This window comes from Capra hircus, chromosome 10 (genome assembly GCF_001704415.2).
Source record: "Capra hircus breed San Clemente chromosome 10, ASM170441v1, whole genome shotgun sequence".
NCBI lineage: Eukaryota > Metazoa > Chordata > Mammalia > Artiodactyla > Bovidae > Capra > Capra hircus.
The window spans coordinates 40,475,559-40,502,340 of NC_030817.1; the positions used below are offsets into that span (position 1 = coordinate 40,475,559).

The 26,782-nt window shown below is 41.7% G+C and overlaps 1 protein-coding gene across 11 annotated transcripts in view; it reads left to right on the forward strand.

Annotated features, from left to right (window-relative positions):
• The window catches only part of SEMA6D (semaphorin 6D), a 57,079-nt gene that overhangs the window by 22,679 nt on the left and 7,618 nt on the right, over positions 1 to 26,782 (forward strand). For all 11 annotated transcript variants that reach the window (XM_018054161.1, XM_018054158.1, XM_018054157.1 and 8 more), the window contains exons 2-15: positions 19,404 to 19,567; positions 19,962 to 20,073; positions 20,633 to 20,693; positions 20,804 to 20,866; positions 20,975 to 21,076; positions 21,310 to 21,400; positions 22,293 to 22,412; positions 23,084 to 23,172; positions 23,893 to 24,110; positions 24,209 to 24,340; positions 24,633 to 24,788; positions 24,880 to 25,053; positions 26,068 to 26,208; positions 26,304 to 26,381. In XM_018054161.1, coding sequence (XP_017909650.1) covers positions 19,459 to 19,567; positions 19,962 to 20,073; positions 20,633 to 20,693; positions 20,804 to 20,866; positions 20,975 to 21,076; positions 21,310 to 21,400; positions 22,293 to 22,412; positions 23,084 to 23,172; positions 23,893 to 24,110; positions 24,209 to 24,340; positions 24,633 to 24,788; positions 24,880 to 25,053; positions 26,068 to 26,208; positions 26,304 to 26,381 — 1,646 coding nt within the window. In that variant the 5' untranslated portion in view covers positions 19,404 to 19,458. The remainder of the gene's footprint in view (positions 1 to 19,403; positions 19,568 to 19,961; positions 20,074 to 20,632; positions 20,694 to 20,803; positions 20,867 to 20,974; positions 21,077 to 21,309; positions 21,401 to 22,292; positions 22,413 to 23,083; positions 23,173 to 23,892; positions 24,111 to 24,208; positions 24,341 to 24,632; positions 24,789 to 24,879; positions 25,054 to 26,067; positions 26,209 to 26,303; positions 26,382 to 26,782) is intronic.

Sequence of the window (26,782 nt, forward strand, 5' to 3'; positions counted from 1 at the left end):
TAGGGTGACAGGATCTCTGCTCACTTCCTGCATAAAAGTCCTCTTATTATTTTGTTGTTTCATAAAATCTTTTATTTATTTATTTGTCTGCTGCAGTTACCTGCTAGGTCATTAGACTAGAAGACATGAATGCTGTTTATCTCTTCAAATAACAATAATAAAAGCAAGCTAAAAATATGACTATGCTTTTCTTAATAAATTAAAAAGGCCCCTTTCTCTTCTCCTTTCCGTTTCTTCTGCATTATCTTTTTCTGGTGTCATGATTAAGACCACAGACATTGGAGTCCAACTGACTTAAGCCCTGCTATTTAGTTTTGTGACCTGAGGCAGATTACCTTTTTTATTTTCTTATCTGAAAATGTGGGAAAATAGCACCGGCTTCCTAAGGAGTGTTATTAGCACAGTGCCTAGTGTTTCCTTAGCATTCAACCATGGCTTGTTGTGCTCAGAATCATCTCCACTTTTCCAGTTTCTAGCATGTGCCTGTTACTCGGAACTCCAGGTATGTCCCATGAAAATAAAAGAGAAGTATGTTACTCGGCAAACACTGCTGTCTTAGAGAAGTGGGCATGGGAAATATTTCATGTAGTGGCCCGTGAACTTACTTCCACTAAGACGTCTCAGATCCTGCCTTTCAGGAACTCACTCTCATCAGAAAGAAAGACAAACTTGTAGATGGTCAGTGCAACCTACCGTGGTCAACCCACAGTCAAAATGGATGGAATGTTGCAAAAAGAGAGAAACAGAAAAGGGCTCAAATTGGTGAAAAGTCCTAAGGAATGAGTAGGAACTTGCCATCAGAGAAGTCATGGAAATGGTCCCTGGTCCAGAGAACAGCAGGAGCTGAGAGTCGGCAGCCCATCAGGGCCCTCAGCTTGCAGAGTAGCTGCATCCAGGGAAACGGGAAGGTTAATACTCATCTGAACCAAAGCAGAAGCAATGTCCGTGTACCGTGCTGTTGCAGACTGGGACCAAATAAAGCACTAATAATAACACTACTACTTCACACGTATAGCATCTTTACAATCTACAGAGTATTTTTACTCTCATTTTCTCACTTGTCCCTTTAAAAAACCATGGTGAGTTAGTCAGCAGTGATGCTTCCTTATCTCACCTCCATAGAAGCACTGGGCCCGCCTAAGAGCGTGGGAGGCTGAAGAATCCAACACATGTGAATGGTAACCTTGCCCTGGGATCCCTCTGTTCCTCTGGCCTCCATCTCTTCTCCCTTGGGCAGGCTGGATGCTGCAAAAGACACAGTAAGCAGAGAAGGCGTAAAGGATCACTCGAGACAGAACTTAGGGCCTGGGAATTTTGGATTAGGGCACCTCTCAAAGGAATGCCCCCACCTCCCTTGGCTTGAGGGTCATGCCTGTTGGTGGCTTCTGCTCCTTGATTTCCTGCCACCCTGAGGGCTGACTGGGACCTTAGCATGTAAAGCATGAAAGAGGCAGCTCTCCATCCCCCAGCTTGGTGTAGACACAACTTTGGAGGAAATTCTGAGGTTCCTCCTGTCTGTCTTCTCCAAGTACCACTTACCAGTTCTCTGCTGAATCTCCTTGTAAGCCCACTTTTGTCCCCGTATCCTTTATACAAAAGACCTCCAACCCTCCATCTCCCCTGAATTTTTAATCTTTCCTTTTTATCAAAGAGCTGTGAGTTTGTGATAAGGGTGGATGGTAAAAAGGAAAGCCAGCCATACTTTTCCCTCCAAAGGTAAGCCACACTTTCCCTCCAAAGGTAATTTCAACAGTGTTCAGCCTGTTTGCATGAATAAAGCACCAATTATTTTTCTATACCTCCCCAGGATGCTGCCTGGGACAGCAGTAGAATTGTGGGCCCCAGGTCCAAGGCATTAATCATTAAAGGAAATAGGTCAGAGAATATTGCTGGAACATTATTGAAAGTCCTGTATATCTATCCCAGCAATAGAAAGATCAGTGGAAGTCCAAGTCTTAACTGTGGTTAGATCAGCAGTTTTAAGAGACCACCTTCCCCACGTACTATAACATCATTCAGTGTTGCTGTGTGTCTGTTATTTGGTGACTGGGAGTAACCTATTGCTAGCAGTTCACCATGAGTGGAAAAGGTGCTCTTCAGAGATTTTGTAAGTTTTCTTTTTTTTCTTCAGAAGATACAGAGTTGCATCTATCAACTCATCTAACCAGTAGCCATTAAAAAAAAAAAAACCCAACCTATATGGTACTGATGAGCCTATTTGTAGGGCAGGAATAGAGATGCAGACTTGGACATAGTGAGGAAAGGGGAGGATGGGACCAATTGGGAGAGTGATATTGACATGTATACAATACCATGTGTAAAACAGATAGCTAGTGGAAAGCTGCTGTATAGCCCAGGGAGCTCAGCGCTCTGCGATGACCTAGAGGGGTGGGGTGGGGGAGTGGGAGAGAGGTACAAGAGAGAGGGGACATATGTATACAGGTGGCTGATTCACTGTTGTACAGCAGAAACGAACACAACATTGTAAAGCAATCATACTCCAATTAAAACAACTATGTACCCACCACTTTTTAAGGAATATATTTATGGATGTAAAGGACATAGTCTTCGCACTCAAGGAATTCACAGTGTGAGGCTGGGTGGGGGAAGAGAATATTGAGAAAATAAGGAATTTTATTTATTCTATTTTTATTTTCTATATTTTATATTTATATAGATATATTTATCTATATTATTATGTATATAGCATATTGTATGCTATGTGCTCTGAGAAAAGGTGAGCCCAGGTTTTGGCAACAAGTGAAGGAAAAAAGAGGAGAGCCTGGTGGAAAGTGATCTCTGATTAGAAACTGACCACATGAAGCAAGAGGGAGAACAAGAAGGGTGCCTGAAGCGGTAGGCACAGCATGTGCAAGGCCAAGAGACAGGAGAAACGGTGTTGTTTTTAGAATTCAGTGAATTCATACACCCAGAATTGGGGTATTAAAAGAGGTGTCCTCTAAGAGAAGTGAGACCCAAATGCTGACCTCTGAACCTTTTGGTTCCTCATAGTTGTAAGCTCCTTGGACTGCAAGGAGATCAAGCCAGTCAATCCTAAAAGAAATTAACCCTGAATATTCATTGGAAGGACTGACGCTGAAGCTGAAACTCCAATACGTTAACAACCTGATGCGAACAGCCAATTCATTGGAAAAGACCCTGATGCTGGGAAAGATTGAAGGCAAAGGAGAAGGGGGTGGCAGAGGATGAGATGGTTGGATGGCATCACCTACTCAGTGGACATGAATTTGAGCAAACCCCAGGAGATGATAGTGAAGGACAGGGAAGCCTGGCGTGCCGTAGTCCATGCCGTTGCAGAGTCAGGAGAACTCTGTTCAGTGACTGAACAACAACTTGTAAATTCACCACTGAATGTCACTGTGGAACTTAGGTTTTCTTTTTCTATGCAAATCCACTTTGAGCCTCTCTGACATTAGCCACTGAGGTAATAGAGCAATGAGCCTGGAGACAGATGACCTAGAAGCCTGACCTGCAGCAGTTCTTGAACTCCTCATCTCTACAATAAAGATTCATTCATTCACTCAGCAAACATTCTCTAAGTAGACACTGTGTACCAGACAACGCAGTGGTTGTGGTTGTAAAGATAAAGCAGAGAACAGAACAGATGTAACTTCTGTCCTCATGAAGCTGGCATGTTGTTCAGTGGAGATAATAATTTCTGTCTTAAACCTTTAAGGACCAAAATAGATAAGGTATATCTGCTTTAAAAAGTGCAGGACGCTATAAAAGTGAACAGCCCATTGTCCGTGGTCTCTGGTCTGGGATGACGGTCACTGAGAGCTGGGAGTTCCTGATCCCTGCCTAAACACAGAAGAAGTTAGTGAAATACCTCCAGCAGATCAGCTACCAAGTACCTCTAGAACGCAGAGAAGGGCTAAGAAACTTAGTGGTTCCTGGTGTATGTGACCTGAACTTCCCATGAGCATGTCCCTCAATTTAAAGAAGAAATTGAAAATGATCTTTTTGATCATAGGGAGGGCCCGCACCACCCCACCCCTGGGTCCAGAAATTAGAGATCAGCATCTAAAGGCAATTTTTCTAAGACCACGTGAGTGTGAGGGGGAAAAATGCACCCTCTGCCTTTCCATCTGGCTTAGAGTCAGAATGCCAGATCCACACACATCAGCATGTGTAGAGATGCGTTCTGTGTTGAACACATCTGTCGGTTTGTACTACAGAGCCCGTTTGTGGTTTGGTGTTACAGATCAGAGGCAGCGATCACAGCTCTCCTGTCTCGGGGTTCAGAGGGAGCATGTGCGTTTTGTATCCTAGGCAACGCCAATGCTATAGGAAAAATTTACAAGTGTGAATTGGGAATTCTGTTCCTTTTGGTGAAGAGCCCTTTTCAACTCAGGCACCTAAGTCGGAATCAATAAAATCTAATGACTTAGAAGGACCTTAGGGATCATCGATGTTCTAGCCCAACCCCTTGTTTATAGATGAGGAAACTGAAGCCAGAGGAGGTGGGGCCTCTGGGCCCCTAGAGGAGAATCTAGATTTCTCAAGCCCCTGTTATCCCCAGGTGTGTTTGATGTTTGGGGTGAGGTTAACATCCCCTCAGGTGAGTCATAAGAAGAGGCGAGAATAAATGTAAATAAAGGTCATATAACACTTGAGGCATAATTCTCTCCAGCAATAGCTTGAGCCACACAGCCCTTCCTCAAGGTTGTGCGGTTAGCCTTGCACCTTCCTGGTACTCACCTGACCACGGAACAGGATCAAAGGACCTCAGGGCACCTCACCTCTTAGGGAACTCATCCAGTCCTCAGCATCTTTCCCTGAGAGGAGCTGCTAGTTCTCCCCACTTCACAGGGAGACAAGCACAGAGCAGTTAAGCAGCTTGCCCCAGGCTAGCTAAGGGGCAAAGCTGGCTCTCCTCCCTAGGCATTCTGGCTCCAGAGTCATGTTCGCAAGTTGGTACTGCACTGCTCAGCACTCACTCAGGCTCCAGCCCAGAGGAGGAAGGACCTGACTGCTCATACCCTCCGAGTGTTTAATCGATTTGGTAAAAATCAAAAATTGGCATCAATTTACATAAACTCCCATTTTGCTTCTGTGAACACAGAGGTTTCTGAAGCTCATAGATTCAGAGCCCAGACAAAGGGCTCCAGGTGACTCCCAGGTAAACTGACTCTGGCCCTGACTGAGCCCTCACAAAGCTTTCTCTGGCCATAAAATTCACTTGGGCCATTTATTAGTCCAGGACTGCTGGCTGAACGAAGACTTAATTTGCATCAGTAGAACAAAAGAACATTTTTTAGAAGTTGTTTTGAACCCCTATAAACTAACAGGAAATTGCAACAGTAGCAGAGAACCGTGTACTTTTCACCCAGGAAGTGGATTTTTAAAAACAAGTCACAGTTCTTGAATACAGATAATAGTAGTGCTATGCTTTAGATCCTTCTGAACAGTTAGTCATCATTCTCTACATTTCCCATAAACAAGCAACTGTTAACTGTGTTTTCAAATAGGAGGGCAGATACAAAGGCAACTGGAAGCCATAGTGCTTGGATCAGAAATTTTTGGCTTTACAAATAAGTTTAAAGCGCACTTTTCTTTCTCTTGGTTGTTAAGTTTAACCCTGCTATAAACCCTTCAGCAACTGCTTTAAATCATGACATCACCTAGGAACCTCTGGTGAGGGGCCTTGCAGAAGATGAAACAGGAAGACAAGAGCTTCTTCATGTTAGAGTGAATCCCTGCCGTGGGCAGGGCTGAGCAACGTAGATCACTAGACTCCAGTGACATCCGGGTTCTACACTAGTTTCACGACTCCTGGACCTTAAGTCCCTTAATTTATGTCCTCATTCTTTCCTAGGAATAGGAGCAGCAACCCATCCTCAGTCCTTCCTTGCTTGGGTATTTTTCATGTCCTTTCGAAATCCTAAAATAAAAAGAAAAGGCACTGTGGAGGATACTGAAAGCTGTGTCTCCATAGAGGTGGCATCAGACATGCCAGTAGAATCAGAGCAGACATGCTCTACTTCTGCCATCCCAGCCTGGAGGGAGGAACCAGGCACGGACCCAGGCCCTATTATACTGAACTGAATGTCATGGCGCAGGCCATACGGCAGCCTCACTGCTAGAAGAAGCCAGTGTTCCAAAGACAGGCTGAGTCCCTTTGGCATCTCAGTCATCCCTGGGAACCCTGAGCCCTTCCTTTGTCTAGAATGGTTCCTTTCGTGGAGGCCAAAGGGGAACAGCCAAGTCAGGCTGGGACCACACATTTGGAGGAGATAGCAAAGGAAAAGCTTTTCATGTCTTGTCACTAGTCAGCCTTAAAAGCCTTGCGGTCCTCCCTGAAGAAAGGACACACCGTTGTGTTCATTTCTGCCACAGCAACCTTCTGCTTTCTTTCTCTTTTTTCGATTGTAGATGATTCCTGTGTTTTACATTTTCACAAAGCTAGTTCTCATCCTGATCTCTTAAGAAGCTGATGTGTTTTGCCATCTGCCTGGTTAGCAGATAGTCTCTGTTTAGATTGGGGCTCATCCTCTCATTAGTTTCTTGTGTTAATTTCACTTTAAATGAAGATTGTTTCTAGAGTGGTTTAGCTTTAAAAGTGTTACCCAATTGGAGTTAGGACGGACAGGCAGGATCTTGCAGGCAAGTTGTCACTGGAATTATGCTCCCCAGAGCCATGGTTCTGATCAGAGGTTGAATTCTGGGATTCCTAATCAGATTTGCTTAGAATTTGGCAGAGACAGGTTAGATCCTGTTTTCTGTCCCTTCCTGCTCAATTCCTTTTAAGTGCTACTCCTTTTTGAATTATTAATGTTTGACCAGAAGCATTACTGATGGAGATATTGTTACGCTTTGCTTTAAGAAAATCTAGGCTTAAAGGGAAAATCTTACGTAAGAGCTGCTTTAGTTTTCAGAAAACGTCTTTAAATAGCCAGCTTTCCTCATGCATGTAAAACATAATTAAAATAAACAAAACTGACCCAGCTTTTAGGAAGACATTGATTATAAAAGCAAAACATTAATAAAGAGCACAACAGGCTTCCATACCCCGCAGTGTGTCCTTTCTTGCCTTCTGCAGCGTCTGCTGCCACCTTTCTCTTCTATCAGAATCTAGCCCCAAGGAAAGATCTTATAAATGTATTCATACTGATTTCTGGCTTATGTTATGCTCTAGCACTACATACTTTATACCTGGAAAAAAAGGCTGTCAGCCAAAGAACATAATTTCCCGTTGTAGAGTCTCCAGCATCAGGCAGCCATTAGGCAGGCTGGTTTTTATTTCATTTTTGCTTGTTGGGTAGTGGGGAGTCAAACAGACTTCCTTTTCTGCCTCTATATACCCTGCTCTTTAATCTCAGGAATATCTCTGCTTTCCTTTTCTTGTACTGGGAAGACTGTAAAAGGAGGAGGAATTTCATTGTGGGGGTGGGAGGGCCGTGACAGAAATCACTTACTCTCTTGGCCTGTGTTGCCCATCCCTCCTGGATTAAAGAGCAGTTTTTAATGATGTGAAAGTGTGAAAGGAGGCATCTGTTGCTGTTAGTAAGAACCTGTTGGTTTGGGAGCACCTCGAAGTGCCCGGGGCTGATGAGGCTCATGTACTAGTACTGTCAGAGGAAAGTGGTAGACCCGAGACTTGGTGTTTGTGGCAATGGTGATGAAGCATTCAAGCCAAGGCGCCTGTGCCATCACTGCTAAGTCAATCACATGTGCAGCCTTTGTCTATTTTTCCTCTATCCTTTACATACTCATTGAGGACCTCCTTACATGCCAGGCTCTGTGCCTGATGCAAAGGATAAACAGGATGAATACAATGTACTCTTTCTCAAGCAGTCCTAGTTTAGTCGGCAAGATGTGGAAATAAGTAACATTATGATGAGTGGTAAGTTCTGTGTTAGAAGTATTTACACAGTGTCATCATATGATTAGTCATCCTGAGGGAAACAGAGTAGCCTGGGGAGAGAGGGATTTGGAGTATGGGAAGAATGGGAAAGTGGCCAAGGCCAGCGACATTTTGAGCTGGTAAGTAGACAATTTCCAGGAAGAGCTTTTGAGGGAGTATACTGTGTATAGAAGACACTACTTTAGGATCAAGGCTGGGAAGCATCTAGAACTGAAACAGAGAAGCTAGCAAGAATCAGGCGGTGGAGGACCTTGTACATCTTGGAAGTGAATTTGGACTTTATTATTTAGGCCTTCAGGAGCCATAAAATAGTTTTGAGACATGGAATTAACATGATGCTATTTGGACTTTGAGAAGATTATTCTGGTGGCTTTGTGGTGAATCATCTAGAAGTCTAGAAGGGCAGAAACCAGTCCAGAGTGGATTCTAGAATGTGGAAAAGAGAGAATCAACAGGACGTACTGACAGGTTGAAAATGGGATGATGAGGCAAGGGAGATCTAGGGTGACTCCCAGGTTTAAGGCTTCAGTGACTGAGTAGGATGTTGAAATACAAATAATAACAACAATATTGTTGTAACAGTAATTGCAACAATAATAGTTGTAATTGTTGGATCTATACCAGGTACAAAAGTTTAGCTATATGCTTTGAGTAGATTATTTTATTGAATCATTGTAATATTAGTGCTAAATTATCTTCATTTTAGGCATGAAAACTTGAGACTTGGAGAGGTAAAATAGGGTCACATTGCTGATGAGTGATAATGCATGAATCTGAACCCAAGCATTTGAAGCTCAGAGCCTGCCCTCTGTAGGGAATTTAACAAGAGTACAAGTCAAGGCACAGTCCCTAAATTTCAGGCTTGCACCTTCCAAATTTAAGTTGCCTATATTTCATAAGCCAAAATATCTAGCAAGAAAGTTGGACAACTGGATCTGGAGCTGAGGAGTATGGTCTCTGCTGGGCACATGGAGCTGAGGATCCATCAGTTAACTGGTGGTAGTGAAGAAGGTGGGTGTGATGTGGGTGAATCTCCAAAGAGCCAGTGGGAGTCATGAAGAACCACATCTAAGGGTGGGCATGTTTGGACAAGTTTGGGAAGGTTGCTGAAATGGAGTAGCTAGAGAGGTGAGGAGTTAACTAGGAAATCCAGAGGTCCAGTTTCAAGATCTGATGGAGGGACCAACATGACTGAATGCTTCAGGGATATGAAAGAAGATTTGAAATGAGAATTGACTTGGATTTGACCATATGGTAGCTGATGGGCAAGAGTTGAAGTTAGACTGGGGGGGATTAAAATTTTAATAAAAAGTGAGTAAAGGGAGACAGAGAGCTCAGACTTCTTATCAAAGAAGTTTGACTGGAGAGGGGGTGAGATGGAGAGGTAACAGAGGCAGCCTTAGGATCGGGGGACCCAGTTTGCGATGGAGTCACTTGAGATGCTGGTATGTGACAGAGAAAGACCATGTGGAGCAGTGGGTGTTACACCAGGATATTTATCTGGGCAGGCAGGAAAGTTAGAATCTGCCCTTCAGTCCGCAAAAGGAGCTCACAGACTCTGAGAAAAAGTGCTCCTACACTTTGAATGTACCTACCCTTTATTACATGAAGAAACTCAAGCCCCAAAAGTGAAGTGACCTGGTGCCTGGTCCCTTTCCGCCCCCGCTGCTGGTGTCCGTGGGAGAAGCAGCCCTGATGCGCCTTCCAGTCCCAAGCTCCCAGTCCTCCAGACCGACTTTTCCCTGCTCCATCAGAAGGCACATCCTTCTAGCTTCTGACATATCGGCAGGGCTTCATCTGTGGGGCGGGGGGAGGGTGAGTCAGAGAGCTGCTTTGCCATTTCCTCAGCAAGCCAGGGGGCAGTGTTTTAAGTTGTTAATCATAAAGTGTCATTAACATAACAGTGCAGGGGGGAACCATGTCTCAAAATCGGGGGCTTTCAGACGTCTCTTCTCGCCCCAGGGTCAGGGAAGACATTTATTCATACCTGGTCATGGTCCCAAAGCCCTTGTGCAGAAGAGGACTGGGTGGGTATGGGGTGGAATGTCAATTGAGAATTTCTTAAGTGAGAGAGCTAATGCTCTCCTGAGAGACTCCATCAGTCAAGAATCACTAAGTGAGCCTGGATGTACGAAGCTACCTACGCTGCTCAGAAGGACCCAGAGAACCCCTAACTCTGCTTAGGGGTCTTCTGAAATCCATGTCATCATCCCTTCTTCTCATCTTCTTATACTCCAGAGGTTATGCTGTCAGCCTGGCTGCCATACCATTCTCATTAAATACTGATGTTGAGCACCAGTTAAAATCCATAGCCCTACACAGAATGAACTGCCTGGAATCTAGAAATGTGAGTGCTCTATAAACATAAACTTCTCTTTTGTAACTGACCTTCAATTACAACCCTCTGTGTGTTGGTAGACTCCAAGGAATAGCAATTAACTTTCTTCTCTTTGCTCTTTTTCAGTCTGCTTAAACCCATTGCTCCTTTTCCGTTTTGTCATGTGAGGCTGTCAAGCCATAGACATAACTCCTGTAACTCTGCGGGCTGTCTTTCTCATCGACCGCCATGTGGACAGTGCCCCCTGGAATTTCACAGGCTGTGGAATGAATGGCACCCCTTATGCTGCAGGGCACCCCTTTCTCTCCTGCTGTTCACAGCACTCTCAAATAAAAGAATAAACGCTGTTTGGGAGCAGAACCGGGGTGCCTGTCCTCCCTGCGCTTGCTGCTCTCTCTCGTCGTTGTTGTTTTGTTTCACAGTATTAGATAAATCTAAATCAGACAGAAATCCAAAATGCTAATCTTGCCCTGAGAGATTTACCAGAGCTTGTAGTATTCAGGGCACACGATTAGTTCTTTTGTTTTCTTCCTTCCTGTACACTTTATTCACAGTTGTGTCGATGTTGACAACAGTGAGACATGCTTGTCCCAAGGGACTGGGAAAACTCGTCTCCAAGCTCTGAAAAAATTAGGAGGACTTAATTAGGTCAGGGATGGGAGGCAGGAAAGGCCATCCAGAGGGAGAGAGGAGCAAAGACTTGGTGGCATTTAGGTAGCATCTGACACATTCCGGGGTCAGGTGGTAGAAACACAAGTAAAGAGGGAGAGAGGCTTGAGATAAGGCTGGAGAGGGAGCCAGGACTCAGGTCAGGAAAAGCCTCATGGCAGAGATCTGGACTTTGTCCTAGGAGTAATAAGAAGTTCCTGGAGGATTATGAAATTCTGTGACCGGGTTTATTTTCTGAAAAGCTCATTCTCACTTCATCTACAGAATGAATGGGAAATAAACAAGGGGCAGCCAGAAAGTAGGTAAAAGGTCAGAAGAATGTGGTAGAGGGGACGGGAAGGATCCATAGAACCAGAAAGCATCCATTGTGTTGAGCTACCTGGAGGTCATCAGTGTTTTTAGAAAGGAACCATGGACAGAGGAGCTAGAACAGAGGAAGGAGAAAGCAGAGTGGAGGGTGCGGAGATGATGACAGTGAGAATGAAGAACTTTATGTCAGTGTCCATGAATGGGAGGAAAGAGGTAAGTTGCGGCTGGAGAAAGATCTGAGGTTATGGAGCTTTTTCACCTTTTTTCTGTCTTGAGATGAGAGCAGTTTGAGCAAATTCAAGTGCTGATGGATAGTTTTTATGCAATAAAAAATTATAGAATATGCCAGTAGAGAAAAACATAATCCATTCCATATATATATATTTTTTTTTTTTTTTTTTTTTCCTGTTCCTGGGAAAATAGCAGGGATTGGATTTAAGGCAGAGGGAGAGGAGTTGGGGAGTGAAATCCGCGTAAAGCAAGAGAAAAGGAGGAAAAACTAGAGGAAGAATCGTATAGGTTGGTATTCTCGTTAATGGGAAGGGGGAAGGAATAAGGAAGTTCTTATCTTAAGGCTTTATTTTCTAGGTGAAGTAGCTTCCAGGTAGGAGGGAAGAATTTATAGAGTGAGGAGGGAGAAGAGATAAGGGCCTTGAGGAGAAAGGGGAAAGTTTAAACTCACTGATTCGGGATGTGGGCAAATCTAGTAGAAAAATAGTGGACCCCAGTTTTATAACTATAACATTAGTACGTACCAAACTGCCATAAACTGTGGTTGACTTAATTGCTCAGCTGCTCTGGAACAGGTGCAGAAGGCTGAGTTCCTCCACAGTAGAAACTTTGTGAGAACCTCTGACACAGAAACAAAGGATGAGGGAGTTTAGAGTACAGGCAAAAGTGTTATTGAAGTGATTGACTACTGAAAGAAAGATGGATAAAGTGTCAAGACTGGGGATGGATAATGGATGAGAAGAAAGTAGCCTGAAGGCCCTGATAAGAAGAAAGTGTTGTCATGGTGAAAGCAGTCAGATAAGCAAGCTAGAAGGACAAAAGTTTGGGATCAAGGCATGTAATGCTTGACTTCATGATTTGGGGGATGAAGAATCTATAACTAATACCAAGTCTGAGAGTGGAACCATGGACCAGGACTGCTAAAGTCTTTGAAATGTTTTTCTTAGAGAAAGTGACTGGGAAGTTACTAGCTAAAAGAGAGGAGGAGGGAAAGAACCTCAAGTAAACACAAGATTTTTTGTAAAAGGCTGGAAGCTCAAGGTCTCCAGATTGATTTGTGTGGGTCTTCCCAAGGTTTCCCAAAGGCACTGGGAAACGGGGAAGAAGCAACTCCCCTTTCAGATCCTGAGGCTGAGGGAGTATGACTCTAAGCAGTTCCTGTTTGAGAAGGATCATTTCCAGAAGAGAGCCAGGAATCTAAATTCAGCGTGGTTTTTTTTTTTTCCCCTGAATTCTTTGGACTGGGGAGAAAATTAAGTAGGCCTGCTCTATTTCTGAATTCTCATTTCCTTTGAATTAATATAGTTTTAAGGGAGATAGACTATAGATCAGTTTCTCTATCTGGGATTCATTAATTCCAAATGTGGCCACTGTGCTTTAACCATAAAAAGAACCTGTATTAACCAACCCTATAAATTTTCATACTTAAAGAACTTCCTTTCAGTATTTCTTTTATTTTGTGTCTGTTACACAATAAATCTCTCAGTTTTTGCTTGTCATAAACATCTTATCTCGCTTAATTTTTGAAGCATATTTTCACTGATTATAAGATTCTGGGCTGGAAAAGTATTTTCCTTCAGCACTTTAAAAATGTCATTCTGTGGTCTACTGGATTCCATCATTTCTATTGACAAGTCAGCTGTCAGTATTCTTGCTTCTTGAGAGTAAAATATCTTAGCTTTTAACATTTTTTACATGTTTATTTTTAGCATCTTGACTAGGATGGATATGCGTGTGTTTTTTCTTTATAAGTTCTTAGAACTTTAATAGGTGTTGGATTGTCTTTCATCAACTTTGCAGCCATTCTCTTGTCACATATCGATTCTATTCATTTTTCTCTCCTCACTCTCAAAGATTCCCGTATGTAACATCTTTTCATGAGATCTTATGTATCTCTTTCTCATTGGTCTGTTTTTTCCACCTTTTTTGCTGTCCATGTTTCTGTCTGATAATTTCTATTAATGCATCTCCAGTTCACTAATCTTATCTTCAGCTATAAGAAATATGTTGCTAAAGACATCTATCAGAAAGCCGTAATTCCGTGCTTTTTAGATGGAGAATTTCTGCTTAGTAATTCTTTTTCAGTGGATTCTAGGGAGCTGGTGAAATTCTTTATCTTGTAATTTTCTTTTTTTTTTTTTTTTGGACAAAATAAACGTAGCTTTTAAAACTGTATCTGAGCACTCTAGTACCTGAGTCCTATTTTCTGTCGTCTTTCTCTCTTAGTTCTTGGAATGTCTTGTCATTTCTTTTGGAATGAGCACTTTGTGTAAAAAATTATATCTCTGGGTGATTATCTTTTCTGTAAGTAGCTAGAGGGAGAGGAGTTTACATTTCTCCAGTCCAGACTTGGTTTATTAGATATCAAATTGGAGTTTTTATAAGGCTTGATCAGTCTCTAAGGACCTATACTATAATTTTCAGAGGTCCAAATGAAAGGCTTTGGATATTTCTAGGATCCCCGCCACCCCCACCCCCCCGCCTTGTTGGTGGACCCTAAATTGAGACTGCCAAAAATCTGGCATTTCATTATAACTACATTCTCACCTTTATATAATTTAAGAACTAGCAAACCCCATAATGTGAACTCAACTACTGAGTGTGAGGCTCATTTCCTTGTACTTCCCTTTTCTCCTAAACACTATCATTTCAAACCCTGGCTATCTTGGCAACTCTGAACTCCTTTAAAGAGCTTTTGTCTTTATATTTAGGCTTAAAATCAGGAGTGTAAAGGTAACCCCATATAAGAAAATCCAAGCTATACTTACTCAAGTACCCCTGCTCTCTCACTGAAAGGAATGACCTCATATAAGTATGTACTTTACTATAAACTTACACATTAGAAATGTGGTGCCCTCCTCCTCCTTGGAGGCATCTGTGTCTATGAAGCTGTACCTTATCCTCTAAGAATACCTCTATTATTGTTATGATGATGTACATAGACAGTTGTAGGTAGTTATACAAAATGAAAGAGTAAACACTTTTTCCTTTTGCCTCATAAGATATAACAATAATAGTCATGATAATATTCACTAAAATTTACTAGAGGTTTACTATGGACCAGATTCTGTGTTAGTTGTTTTGTATAGATTATCTCAGAAGAACCTGTGAAGTAGTAAAGGTAATTATTCATATTTTACACTTGAAGAAACTGAGGCTTTAAGAGGCTAAGTCACCTTAAATAAGGTCTCAGAACCAGGAAGTAAATGGCACAAGCAAGTTTAAACTCAGATCTTTCTGGGATTTCTTTGGTGGTTCAGTGGCTAAGACTCTGCATTTCCAATGCAGGGGGCCCAGTGTTTGATCCCTGGTCAGGGAACTAAATCCTACACGCCACAACTAATTGTTCGCGTGCTGCCGCTGGAAGATCCTGCATGCTGCAGCAAAGACTGAAGACGATCCCACATGGTGAATCTAAGACCCTGCACAGCCAAGTAAATAAACTCTAAAAAAATAAAACAAATCTCAGATCTTTCTAACCTCAAAGTCTATGTTCTTTACCAACATCTCATCCTGCCTCATGTCTTGCCTTCATTCCACATAATTGGCTTGATAATCTCACTACCCCTGGAAACCTGAGATTAAATATTTCCTTAAATAAGGCGAGAACAAAGTAGTCTAAATGGTTTACATACAAATAAATCTTCTCCTTGGTCCATTTTTCTCAGGTATTTCCAAATTCTTCCCTTCCCTACTCAGCTTTGCTTTGGTATGTATTTCACATTAAATATTTCCATTTATAATTTCTATGGCAAATCTGAAAGTAGTTTTTTAAATACAGCTTTATGCAGGGACAGGAAGTAATTAGCAGTGGGGTTTTATTTTTGGAAGATGAGATTGGTGGGGAATGGGGTATAGCGAGAAATTGCTTTCTGCAGTGTCAGTTGAATGAGTTATAGGAAATGATGGCTCAGCCAGCAGCTTGGTGCTTGCCAGTGAGTCAGCAGTGATTCCATCCTCATCTCAATGCTGGAATCACAGCTGTAAAAGACTCTCTTCCTGGTGAGTGCCCCTCCCCGCCTTGCTGTCTGGGGCATGGAGGCTCTGCCCACATGATGGGAACTGTTCAATTACTTGTCCCAGTGGACAAAGATTGACAGAATTATTTTGTGTTCAGGCAAATGTTTCTGTTTCTTTAGGATTCATTAGTGTTTCTCATTTTTCCATCTGATACCCAGCAGAAACGTCCAGTGTGGTATAGATGTCCTAGCAGAACTTAATTCCTAGGGTAACATTTCATATTTTTATATGTCCTGGGTCTCTCTCTCTTTATTTATTTTTTTTTTTGGAGTATAATTGATTTATAGTGTTGTGTTAGTTTCAAGTATATAGCAAAGTGATTCAGTTATACATACACACACACACACATACACACATATATTTCTTTTCAGATTGTTTTCCTTATAGGTTATTACAAAATATTGAGTATAATTCCCTGTGCTATATAGTAAGTTCTTATTGCTTATCTATTTTATCTATTTCATATATATAAGTGTGTGTATGTTAATCCCCAAACTCTTAACTTATCCCTACCCTCCTTTCCCTTTTGGTAACCATAAATTTGTTTTCTCTGTCTGTGGGTCTATTTCTGTTTTCTGAATAAGTTCATTTGTATCATTTTTACATATTCTGCATATAAGCAATATCAGATTTGTTTCCCTCGGTGGCTTACTGCACTTAGTATGCAATCTCTAGGTCCGTTCATTTTGCTGCAAAAGGCATTGTCCATCATGTGTGTTTACACAGTGTCCCAGGTGGCAGAGTGGGGAAGAATCTGCTTGCCAATGCAGCAGGAGATGCAGATGTGCACTTGACCCCTGGGTTGGGAGGACCTCCTGGAGGTAGAAATGGCAACCCACTGTAGCATTCTCACCTGGAAAATTCCATGGACAGAGGACCCTGGCAGGCTACAGTCCAAGGGCTCACAAAGAATCAGACATGACTGAGCACACACACACGTATGTATATACAAATGTGTGTTGTTGTCCAGTCGCTCAGTTGTGTCCAACTCTTTGTAACCCCATGGACTGCAGCATGCCAGGCTTCCCTGTCCTTCACTATCTCCCATAGTTTGTTCAAACTCTTGTCCTTTGAGTCAGTGATACTATCTAACTATCTCATCCTCTGCTGTTCTCTTCTCCTTTTGCCTTCAATCTTTCCTAGCATCAGGGTCTTTTCCAATGAATCAGCTCTTCTCATCAGGTGGCCAAAGTATTGGAGCTTCAGCTTTAGCATCAGTCCTTAAAATGAATATTCAGGGTTGATTTCCTTTAGGATGGACTGATTTGATCTCCTTGCAGCCCAAGGGACTCTCAAGAGTCCTCCCTGGCACTACAGTTTGAAAGCATCAATTCTTGGGATCTCAGCCTTTATGGTCCAACTCACACATCCTTAATGACTACTGGAAAAACCATAGCTTTGACTATATAAGTGATGTCTCTGCTTTTAATACTCTGTCTAGGTTTGTCATAGGTCTCCTTCCAAGGAACAAGTATGTTTTAATTTCATGGCTACAGTCATTGTCTGCAGTGATTTTGGAGCATGTCTTCTTTAGAGTCTTTAAAATTGACAAAATACTATGGAAAAGCAAGACAGGGAGATGCCACTTAAGGCGAAGTAGCAACTGAAAGAGGTTCTCTTCTGTGAAGACTGAAAATATGTGCATGTGGCAAGAAAACTAGAACTGGATCATCGTAGTTGTTGGGTTGGGATGGTAGGATTATCAGTGATTGCTTTTTGCTTTCTTTTCTATGTTGATAAATAGGCTAAAGTTGTAAAATTTATTCTAAAAACAACTTTAGCGTTTTAAACCTTTGGGAAAACAGTTGACCAAATAGCTTTAATATTTTAGGATGCCTTTTTTCTAGACTCTGCCCATGTTCTTAAGGTCAGCTTGGTCATATGCATGGTGTCCTATAGGAAATGAGAGAGGAGGATTAACTTTGCTCAGAATCTGTAAGTGTCAGGAACTTGGTTCTTTTTCACCCAATGGAGAAAGTGGTATTATCCACATCTTATAAATAAGCTAATGCTAAGACAGGTTGAAGAACCTTTCCCAGGTTGATAAGCCAGTAGGTGGTGGAGTTCCATTCAAGCCCAAATCCCATCACAACCAAGTTCTGCAGTCTTTCAACTCAAGTACAAGATGATGATGCTGCAGGTTCCATTCCACCAGACTATTTTCAGGACATTTTAAATGTGTTAACTTACTACTGGATTAGTTGTCCATTAAGGAAAATTGTACTGCAATATTATTCTCTCCTTTTGTAAAACTAGGATTCCAAATGTTGCATCTACATAAATGGCTTCTACTTCCGTTAAAAAGATAAATATTGAAAATGTTACATAGAATGCATGTGTGTGCATCTGTGTTTTTGACATTAAGAAGATGAAGCAAAAAAAATTAAAGGAATTTCCCTGGCAGTCCAGTTGTTAAGACTCTAGCCGGGGTGTGGATTCAGTGCCTGGTTGGGGAACTAAAATCCCGTATGCTGTGTGGCACAGCAAAAAAAAAAGAAGATGATGATGAAAGAGGTATATAGTATTAGTTGAGTGGTTGAACTCCCCAAGAATTTGAAGTGATTCTTATGATCCCTGCTAAAGTTTTTAGATATATAAAGACTGAGACTAACAGTATAGTAGCAGTAAGTGACAGTTTTGGTCAAGGAAGGGGTGATACTATTGTGAAGCAGAGCTTTTACCATTTCACAAAAATATCCATTGTCCCAGCAGGGCCTTAGTTTCTTTTCTTAATTACTTAATAATATTTAAAGATTTTATTTAAAAATTACAGCTAATAATGTACAATTAATGCTATAAGCTTTGTTCATATACTGACATGCAATACACTGCATATATGTACCTGTACAACTTGATAAAATTTAGCATAAACCTACACCTATGAAGTATCACTTCAGTAAAGGTAATGAGTATATTCATTATCCCCCAAAGATTATTATTTTTGTAGTTTTCTATTCTCTAAGGAGAAAAACCCAGTCATTTAATTTCATTATCTAATTTGATGGAAAACATCTGGATAGGGACTCAGGTAATGTCAGTCTGGACTCTCTGATCTTGCCCTAAATAGTTCCATGAAATTCAATGAGTCCCTTAATTTATCAGGCCTTAGTTTTCTTATCTGAAAAATGAGGGGGTTGGACTAGGTGGTCCCTAAGGCCCCATATGGCTCTAAAGCTTAATAAAGCTAAGAGGACAGGCATACTTAGGGTATTGGTTTGTGTCCAAATGCTTTCATGTAAAAATATAGACTTCCCCAGTGGCCTGGTGTCAGCTGTGCTGGTCATCCCTACCCTGCTTTGCCTGATTGATTGATCGTGAAATCATTTCATTTCTTTTCATTCTCTTTCACCCTGATTCAAGGTCATTCATGTCACTGCTTTCATGCTGTTCTTTCTAAGTTTAGGGAACTGTTCTACTTAAGAATTTAGGGGGTAGCTTGAATAATGCTGGGAATTTGGCAGTGCCTTAAGGGGCTGAGAGGGGCTACAGGCCCATCAGCTCCTTGGATACTCTCGAGACAGCTTGGGCATTTTGGGGGGATGGGGAGGGCAGAGACAGGCTGTACTGGATTTATTTCAGGGATGGGGGAAGGGAAGCAGATTGGCATTTAATTAAAATTCTAATCCCAACTTTGCCCATCTTCTTGCCAAGTCAGCAGCCAGCATTTCTGTTTGTGGTTCTGGTGATTTTGCTGTGATGACATACGTAGTTACCTCAAAAACTCTTGCAAATGGGCCTAAAACTTCGATATGCTCACCAGATGCTTTAATCAGACTTGGCAGAATGCCACCTTTGGCCTATGTTTTCAGAGGTATCTCCTCCACCACTGCCATCTTTCTGATGGGAGGGGGACGTTGGAGAGAGCTCATGATGGAAACTGAACTGATTACAAATGACAAAGCTCTTTGATCACAGCAGAGATCTTTCCAAACTCTTTCTGTTTTCCAGGTAGCTAAGTGGACGCTCTGAGGAGGGGCTGCTCTGCCTTCATCTTGGCCCAACCATGAGGTTCTTCCTGCTCTGTGCCTACATGCTGCTGCTACTGATTTCCCAGTTGAGGGCAGTCAGCTTTCCTGAAGATGATGAACCCCTTAATACTGTTGACTATCACTGTAAGTGATCTAAAGAATACTCTTTTCTAAGAAAGAAGGTTTTTTTTTGGTTTTGATTTTCTAAGCATATTCATTTTTAGAAAGAGGATTTTATGTCTTTAAAATGTTTTACATCCTCATTTATCCATAATCATTTCCTAGTGTCTGAAGAAAATGGGACAATTTAGTTAGGCACTTTTCTAAAGCAACCTATATATAGGTTAAATGTTTTCAGTTAAAAAGAAAAAGACCATTTGGTGATATTCACCATCTCTTATTCATTCATATTCAAGACCTTAAGTAAAGGATTTAGTTAAAACTCTTCTACAACTAGTATATACAGCTAATCAATGCTGTATATCGATTCTTCAGCTCCGTAATCCTGACTGATGGTTTAGCCCGTTTTTACTTGCAGATTCAAGGCAATATCCGGTTTTTAGAGGACGCCCTTCAGGCAATGAATCACAGCACAGGCTGGACTTTCAGCTGATGTTGAAAATTCGAGACACACTTTATATTGCTGGCAGGTAATTTTCCCCTCGTTGGTTTATTAGATTAAAATTCTTTTCTCTTGTGGTGCTTGCATTAATGTGGCTAGTTCATGAAAAACTAATATGTGATTGTGATCAAAAATTGCAAGTTGCCAAAAATACTCACTTGAGAAGAGTCAGCGTTGTGTACCAGGAACAAAATAGAGCAAAAGCCTGCAGCGGTCCTATTTTATTACTGCAGTCAAGAAGGCAGACACCATTCTTTATTCCTAAAGCAGCAGGAGAAAAAAAAATTTTTTCTTTAGTCTTTTTTTAACTGGGAATTATTCAAAAAATATTAAAAGTATGTCTATGCTAATACTGAGTAGTGGTTTGACCCATGCCTGAAGAAAAGGGCTTTCTTCACTCCCTAACCACAGTGATATATAAAGCATCTCACTAATGAAAAAGTACTCCTTGTTGACTTTGTTGGAGACAGAGAAAATCCAAATGATCTCTAAAACACAATAAAACCAGCTCTGTAAAAATAAAATAAGAAGCAGCTTAACATTTTTATGTATTCACATGATATGACTTACTGCCTTGTTTCCAACAGGGATCAAGTTTATACAGTAAACTTAAATGAAATCCCCAAAACAGAAGTCATACCAAACAAGGTGAGCAACTGTAGTTGGCAAATTTATTTGCATTCCCTTAGAACTTGGGTAATGTCCCTCTCCCCTCAATATTTAAAATATTGAACTTTGGTTTTGCTTGATTGATGCAGAAACTCACATGGCGGTCAAGACAACAGGATCGAGAAAACTGTGCTATGAAAGGCAAGCATAAAGTAAGTAAAACAAATATGCGATCACTAGATTGAGTCTGTATGGTGGCTTGAGCCCACGATGTAGGCTTATGGAATGTCTAATGGTAGTGTCGCTCTTACTTTCTTTAGGATGAATGCCACAACTTTATTAAAGTATTTGTTCCAAGAAACGATGAGATGGTTTTTGTTTGTGGCACCAATGCGTTTAATCCCATGTGTAGATACTATAAGGTAAGTATATTTTATACAATGTGCTGTTTTTAATCAATTCTTCTTCCTCTACTGGTATGGTATTAGCGTCGAATCCTTTCTTCTATAAATCCAGTAATTTATTTTATCTCTAACACTATGAGAGAATAAAGACAGAATTTTTCCCATAGAATTTCAGTACAAATAAAGCAGTATTGCCTTCAAACATGTACACTGAACAGATGTGACACTAGCTATTTATTTTTCTTTTGTAGTTGAATACCTTAGAGTATGATGGAGAAGAAATTAGTGGCCTGGCAAGATGCCCATTTGATGCCAGACAAACTAATGTTGCCCTTTTTGCTGGTAAGATTCTTTAGTGTAATGAATATAAATGATTAATGACATTGAAGGTGCAAGAGGAATTTAAAGGAAGGAAAAAAGCTCATAACCAGAATAGCTACCTTGACATGAGTGTTTCAAAGACTAAAAGCTATGAACAGATTTTCAAAAAAGAGGAATTATAACTGAGCATACTATAAGTATTCTGACACTTGGCTCTGTTGTTAGGCCAGTGACCCTGAATAAGCTGAAAGTGAAAGTATTAGTCGCTCGGTTGTGCCCAACTCTTTGCTACCCCATGGACTGTAGCCTGCCAGGCTCCTCTGTCCGTGGAATTCTCCAGGCAAGAACACTGGGGCCATTCCCTTTTCCAGGGGAATCTTCCCAATCCAGGGATCGAATCTGGATCTCCTGCATTGCAGGCACGTTCTTTAACCATCTGAGCCACCAGGGAAGCCTTTTTTTAATAAGTTGCTTAACTTTTAGGTGCTCCAAGTTCTCATCTATAAACTTAGATAATACGGGTCAACCTGTCACAAGTGGATTATAAACATCAGGTTTTAGATTTATTTGTATATATAGCAATGATGTTAGTGAAAATACTCCAAAGGATATAACACACTACATGGGAAAACATGGGCTTCCTAGGTGAGGCTGGTAGTAAAGAACCAGCCTGCCAATGCAAGAGACATAGATGTAGATTCGATCCCTGGGTTGAGAAGATCCCCTGAGGAGAGCATGGCAACCCATTCCAGTATTCTTGCCTGGAGAATCCCATGGACAGAGAAGCCTGGCAGGCTGCAGTTCATAAGGTTGCAAAGAATTGGACACAACTGAAGTGACTTAGCACACACATGAGATAACACACTTATGATAACTGTGGCTATTTTTATTTAAATTATAACCTTGGTTCCAGATGGGAAGCTGTATTCTGCCACAGTGGCTGACTTCTTGGCCAGTGATGCTGTTATTTATCGAAGCATGGGTGATGGATCTGCTCTCCGTACAATAAAATATGATTCCAAATGGATCAAAGGTAACTTTGAAGACCAATATTGCCAAGGGTGGCAGGATGGGTACATGGAAACAGGAGCCCTGACATTGAAAAGTTCAGTGCATGACTTTATATTGTTAATTTAGAGCCCAGTACAAGCTGCCTTGGTTGGCTGCATTAGTGGGGAATGAGGAGACCAGTAGCTATATCTGGAAAGTAGATTTCTATCTTAGGTGACCTCAAAAAAAAAAAAAAGATCACCATTCTGTGTACTATTTGCCTAACTGAATGCAGGTACTGCTCCTTACCTACTTCCTTTTGCCTATCCTGGAAAGTTTAACCCTGGGAATTGTTAGTTCATATCTTCAGAGTTATTTTGTTCTTTGGAGTCTAGAAATCAAGATTTTTAATTTTCAACATAAAAAGTTTCCTTTACTAGCTAAATAGGTTAATGAATAAATCTGTTGAAACAAAGACCTTTGCTGTAGTTCAGTTCCCTGTAGGCTTTTTCTAGTCCATTAGCTGACATTAAAGACTCTGGGTTCCCTAAAGCTTCAACATACCCATAATGGGACTCCTGAAACTTGGTGGCGTATCAAAGTGCTTGGCTTGAAAGTAGCAGTGTGATGTCTGTCAGTCATGCCTAGCAGTCGGGATATCATGCTAATTGAATTACCCTTTAGGAACCAGTTTGTTTTCACTTTCTGTTTCAGAGCCACACTTTCTGCATGCCATAGAATATGGAAACTACGTCTATTTCTTCTTTCGAGAAATTGCTGTAGAACATAATAACTTAGGCAAGGCAAGTATATGACTGTGCACTCGTATTGCATGGAATTAAGCCCGCCTTGGTAGGGTCTTTGCATGTTTTCCAGCACTCAGTGCATTTAGGGCCAAGTGCAGAGAGTTGTGTTGCTTAGCAAGAGAATAGTTGCTGGGAAATAACTGAACAATGGCCAGAGTGGGAACAGCAGCCTTGAGAAGGTTTTATTTATTTTTTCCTGTTACTACAGAGAATGTGCTGCAGGCACCCTTGAGCTATGGATGCTTCTTTAACTCTTTAGAAATCTATTATAGCTGTTCTTTCTTAGTGTCAAAAGGCAGAATGGAAAGGAAGGGCCCCTGTTCATTGACGAGTACTTCAGTCCAAGTCCGTAAGATTCTAAAATATTGCATCTCCTTCTATGCCAGGTTTAAGGACGGTGCATTTCATTAACAATATGAGAAGCTAAGTGGGGAATGAAGTATGGGAATGGTTTCCATCCAGCCAGGCAGCCCAGTGGCTCACTTCTTAGGGAGCTTGTTTGGTAGAACAGGAAAATGGCCCTCCTTTTTTGTTTTTCTCACAGGTAAATATAGTTTACATTCTTACTCTGCAGATCCCTAGAGGGAAGGCTGCTGGAGTCTTTTGAACCACATGTATCTTTTATCATTTTTTGTCCCTCCCTTATCTGGCAGCTTTTTGTTCCTGGTCTCCCTCCATGCTCATGATCCTGTTGCCTTGCTTTTGTCCCCTGGGCAGGCTGTCTATTCCCGTGTGGCCCGCATATGTAAAAACGACATGGGTGGCTCCCAGCGGGTCCTGGAGAAACACTGGACTTCGTTTCTGAAGGCTCGGCTTAACTGTTCTGTCCCTGGAGATTCCTTTTTCTACTTTGATGTTCTGCAGTCTATTACAGACATAATACAAATCAATGGCATTCCCACAGTGGTAGGGGTGTTTACCACACAGCTCAACAGGTGAGAACTGACCCCAGAGCTTGAGAAGGCGCTCTGTGTCTTGTTTGTGGGAACCCAGAACAGGTCTGCTGTCCCCTGATGCTCTTCCTCTTTTTCAGCATTCCTGGTTCTGCAGTCTGTGCGTTTAGCATGGATGACATTGAAAAAGTATTCAAAGGACGGTTTAAAGAACAGAAAACTCCAGATTCTGTTTGGACAGCGGTCCCTGAAGACAAAGTACCAAAGCCAAGGTAGGAACACAATAAAGACAGAAAGGATTTCTGTCTTTAACAAAGCCCTCTGGTCACTGGAAGCATGCATCCTCAGAGAGCAGCTGGGCCCCCCTCCTTCTCCAGGAAGGGTGTCCCTGTACAGCCTGCAGATAGAAACTCAGTGACTGTGACTGAGAGCCTGAATGTGGAGAGCCCACCGAGTTTTTGGAAATGTTATTCATTCTCCTTCCTCTCTTAACGTTTTCTTCCAGAATAGACACCTTTTCCCTAGATACAAATTGTGAGGAGGGGAAAACTATTTTCCTTTCAGGCCTGGCTGTTGTGCAAAGCATGGTCTTGCTGAAGCTTATAAAACCTCCATCGATTTCCCTGATGAAACCCTGTCATTCATCAAATCCCACCCCCTGATGGACTCAGCTGTCCCACCCATTGCCGACGAGCCCTGGTTCACAAAGACTCGGATCAGGTAAGACTGGGCAGACACGCAGGCCCGCTCCCATTCAGTGGTCCCCCTTCCTGTTGGCCCCCTCTCTAACCTGATTCACCTCCTCTGGCAGGTACAGACTGACGGCCATCGCTGTCGACCATTCTGCCGGACCCCACCAGAACTACACAGTCATCTTTGTTGGCTCAGAAGCTGGCGTGGTGCTTAAAGTTTTGGCGAAGACCAGCCCTTTCTCTTTGAATGACAGCGTATTACTGGAAGAGATTGAAGCATACAACCATGCAAAGTAGGTATATTATACCAGAACGCTTTTTGGGACTTCCAGTGTCTGTTTCATCTAGTCATTTTCTTTCAGCCCTCTATATTAGCAGTGGTAGAAATGGTGGTGGTTAGTCGCTAAATCATGTCCCACTCTTGTGACCCTATTGACAGTAGCCCACCAGGCTCCTCTGTCCATGGAATTCCCCAGGCAAGAGTACTGGAGTGTGTTGCCATTTCCTTCTCCAGAGGGTCTTTGTAACCCAGGGATAGAACCCAGGTCTCCTGCATTGCAGGTGGATTCTTTACTTATTGAGCCACCAGGAAAGCCTCAAATTAGCAGTGGTTTGGCTTATTAGTATTGTGGTTTGTTTGTTTTTCTCACTGAAATAAAAACCCGGATTTGGTGTTTTCTTGAGTCTCAGGGTTTGGAGGGTGGACATTTAAAAATAATTCAGCCCTTGTTGTCACCTATGGAAAATGAGAATATTTTACCCCACCCCTGTTACCTTACAGATCTATTTCAGGATGGTGTATCCAGAACTATGCTACAGCTGGTTGCAGATAGACACACACACACACATATACCCCATAATTCTTGCAACCACTGATATACAAAATTATATGAACCATTAAAACAAACGAGATAGATGAGAGTAATGGAGCAAGGAAGACTAAGGAGCGATCTAGAAATAGTTAGCACAGGAAGATTAAAATGCATTAGAACAGTATCCTTTTTCTTCCCTATAGCCTAACATGCTCTTCACAAATGCAATTCCCTTCTATCATCAGAACAGGAAGGCAATCTTTAAAAAACCCTTTGTCCAGCCTGAAATTTAACTAACCATGCAAAGCAGTAGAAGATGAATCACATAATTATTACATCCTAAACTGCGTACTTGCCTAGTTTGCTACTGAGAGTGTTCCTTAACACCTCCCCAGCTCTCAGTAATTGCAAAATCCAAACCTCACTTGCCTCACCCAGTTCCTATAGCTCTTGACTTACTAAACCTCTGTCTTGAAAATGTCTCCCACAATATAGGTGCAATGCTGAAAATGAGGAGGACAGAAAGGTCATCTCATTACAGTTGGATAAAGACCATCATGCTTTATATGTGGCGTTCTCCAGCTGCGTTATCCGCATCCCCCTCAGTCGCTGTGAGCGTTATGGATCATGTAAAAAGTAAGCTGGTGTTTCTTTCCTCACCCTGGGTTTTTCAGGATCATGACCTTTGATAATGAGAAAATTCAGGTTACCTTCTGTCTGGTTGCATACAGGTCTTGTATTGCATCTCGAGACCCATACTGTGGCTGGTTAAGCCAAGGGGCCTGTGGCCGAGTGAGCCCAGCGATGCTGTAAGTACACTTTGTCACAGTAACGGAGATCTTCTCCAGATGTGCTTCTGTCTTCTCCAGGGCCTCAAAAACTAGGAATTTTAGAAAAATTCCAATAACACTACTTTTCTTTTTTCTTTTCTTTCTTTCTTGCCTTTTTTCTGTTTTTGTTGTTGTTGTATGGGAGAAAGAAAAACAAAATCTGGAGCTATGACAGGGAAAGGAGATTGTAGACAGCATAATACTTAAGGGAAAGGGATAGACGGCGAGAAAGAAAACAATTCTCTTCTGCTCTCTTAAACACTCTAGTTACTAAATGTTGAATACAAATATTCATCTTAGCAAGCTATGTTGAAATGTCCATTTTTATCTCTCTGCTCATTCTTACTAATCTGTCTGTGTTCTTGGTTCTGCTCTGGTTG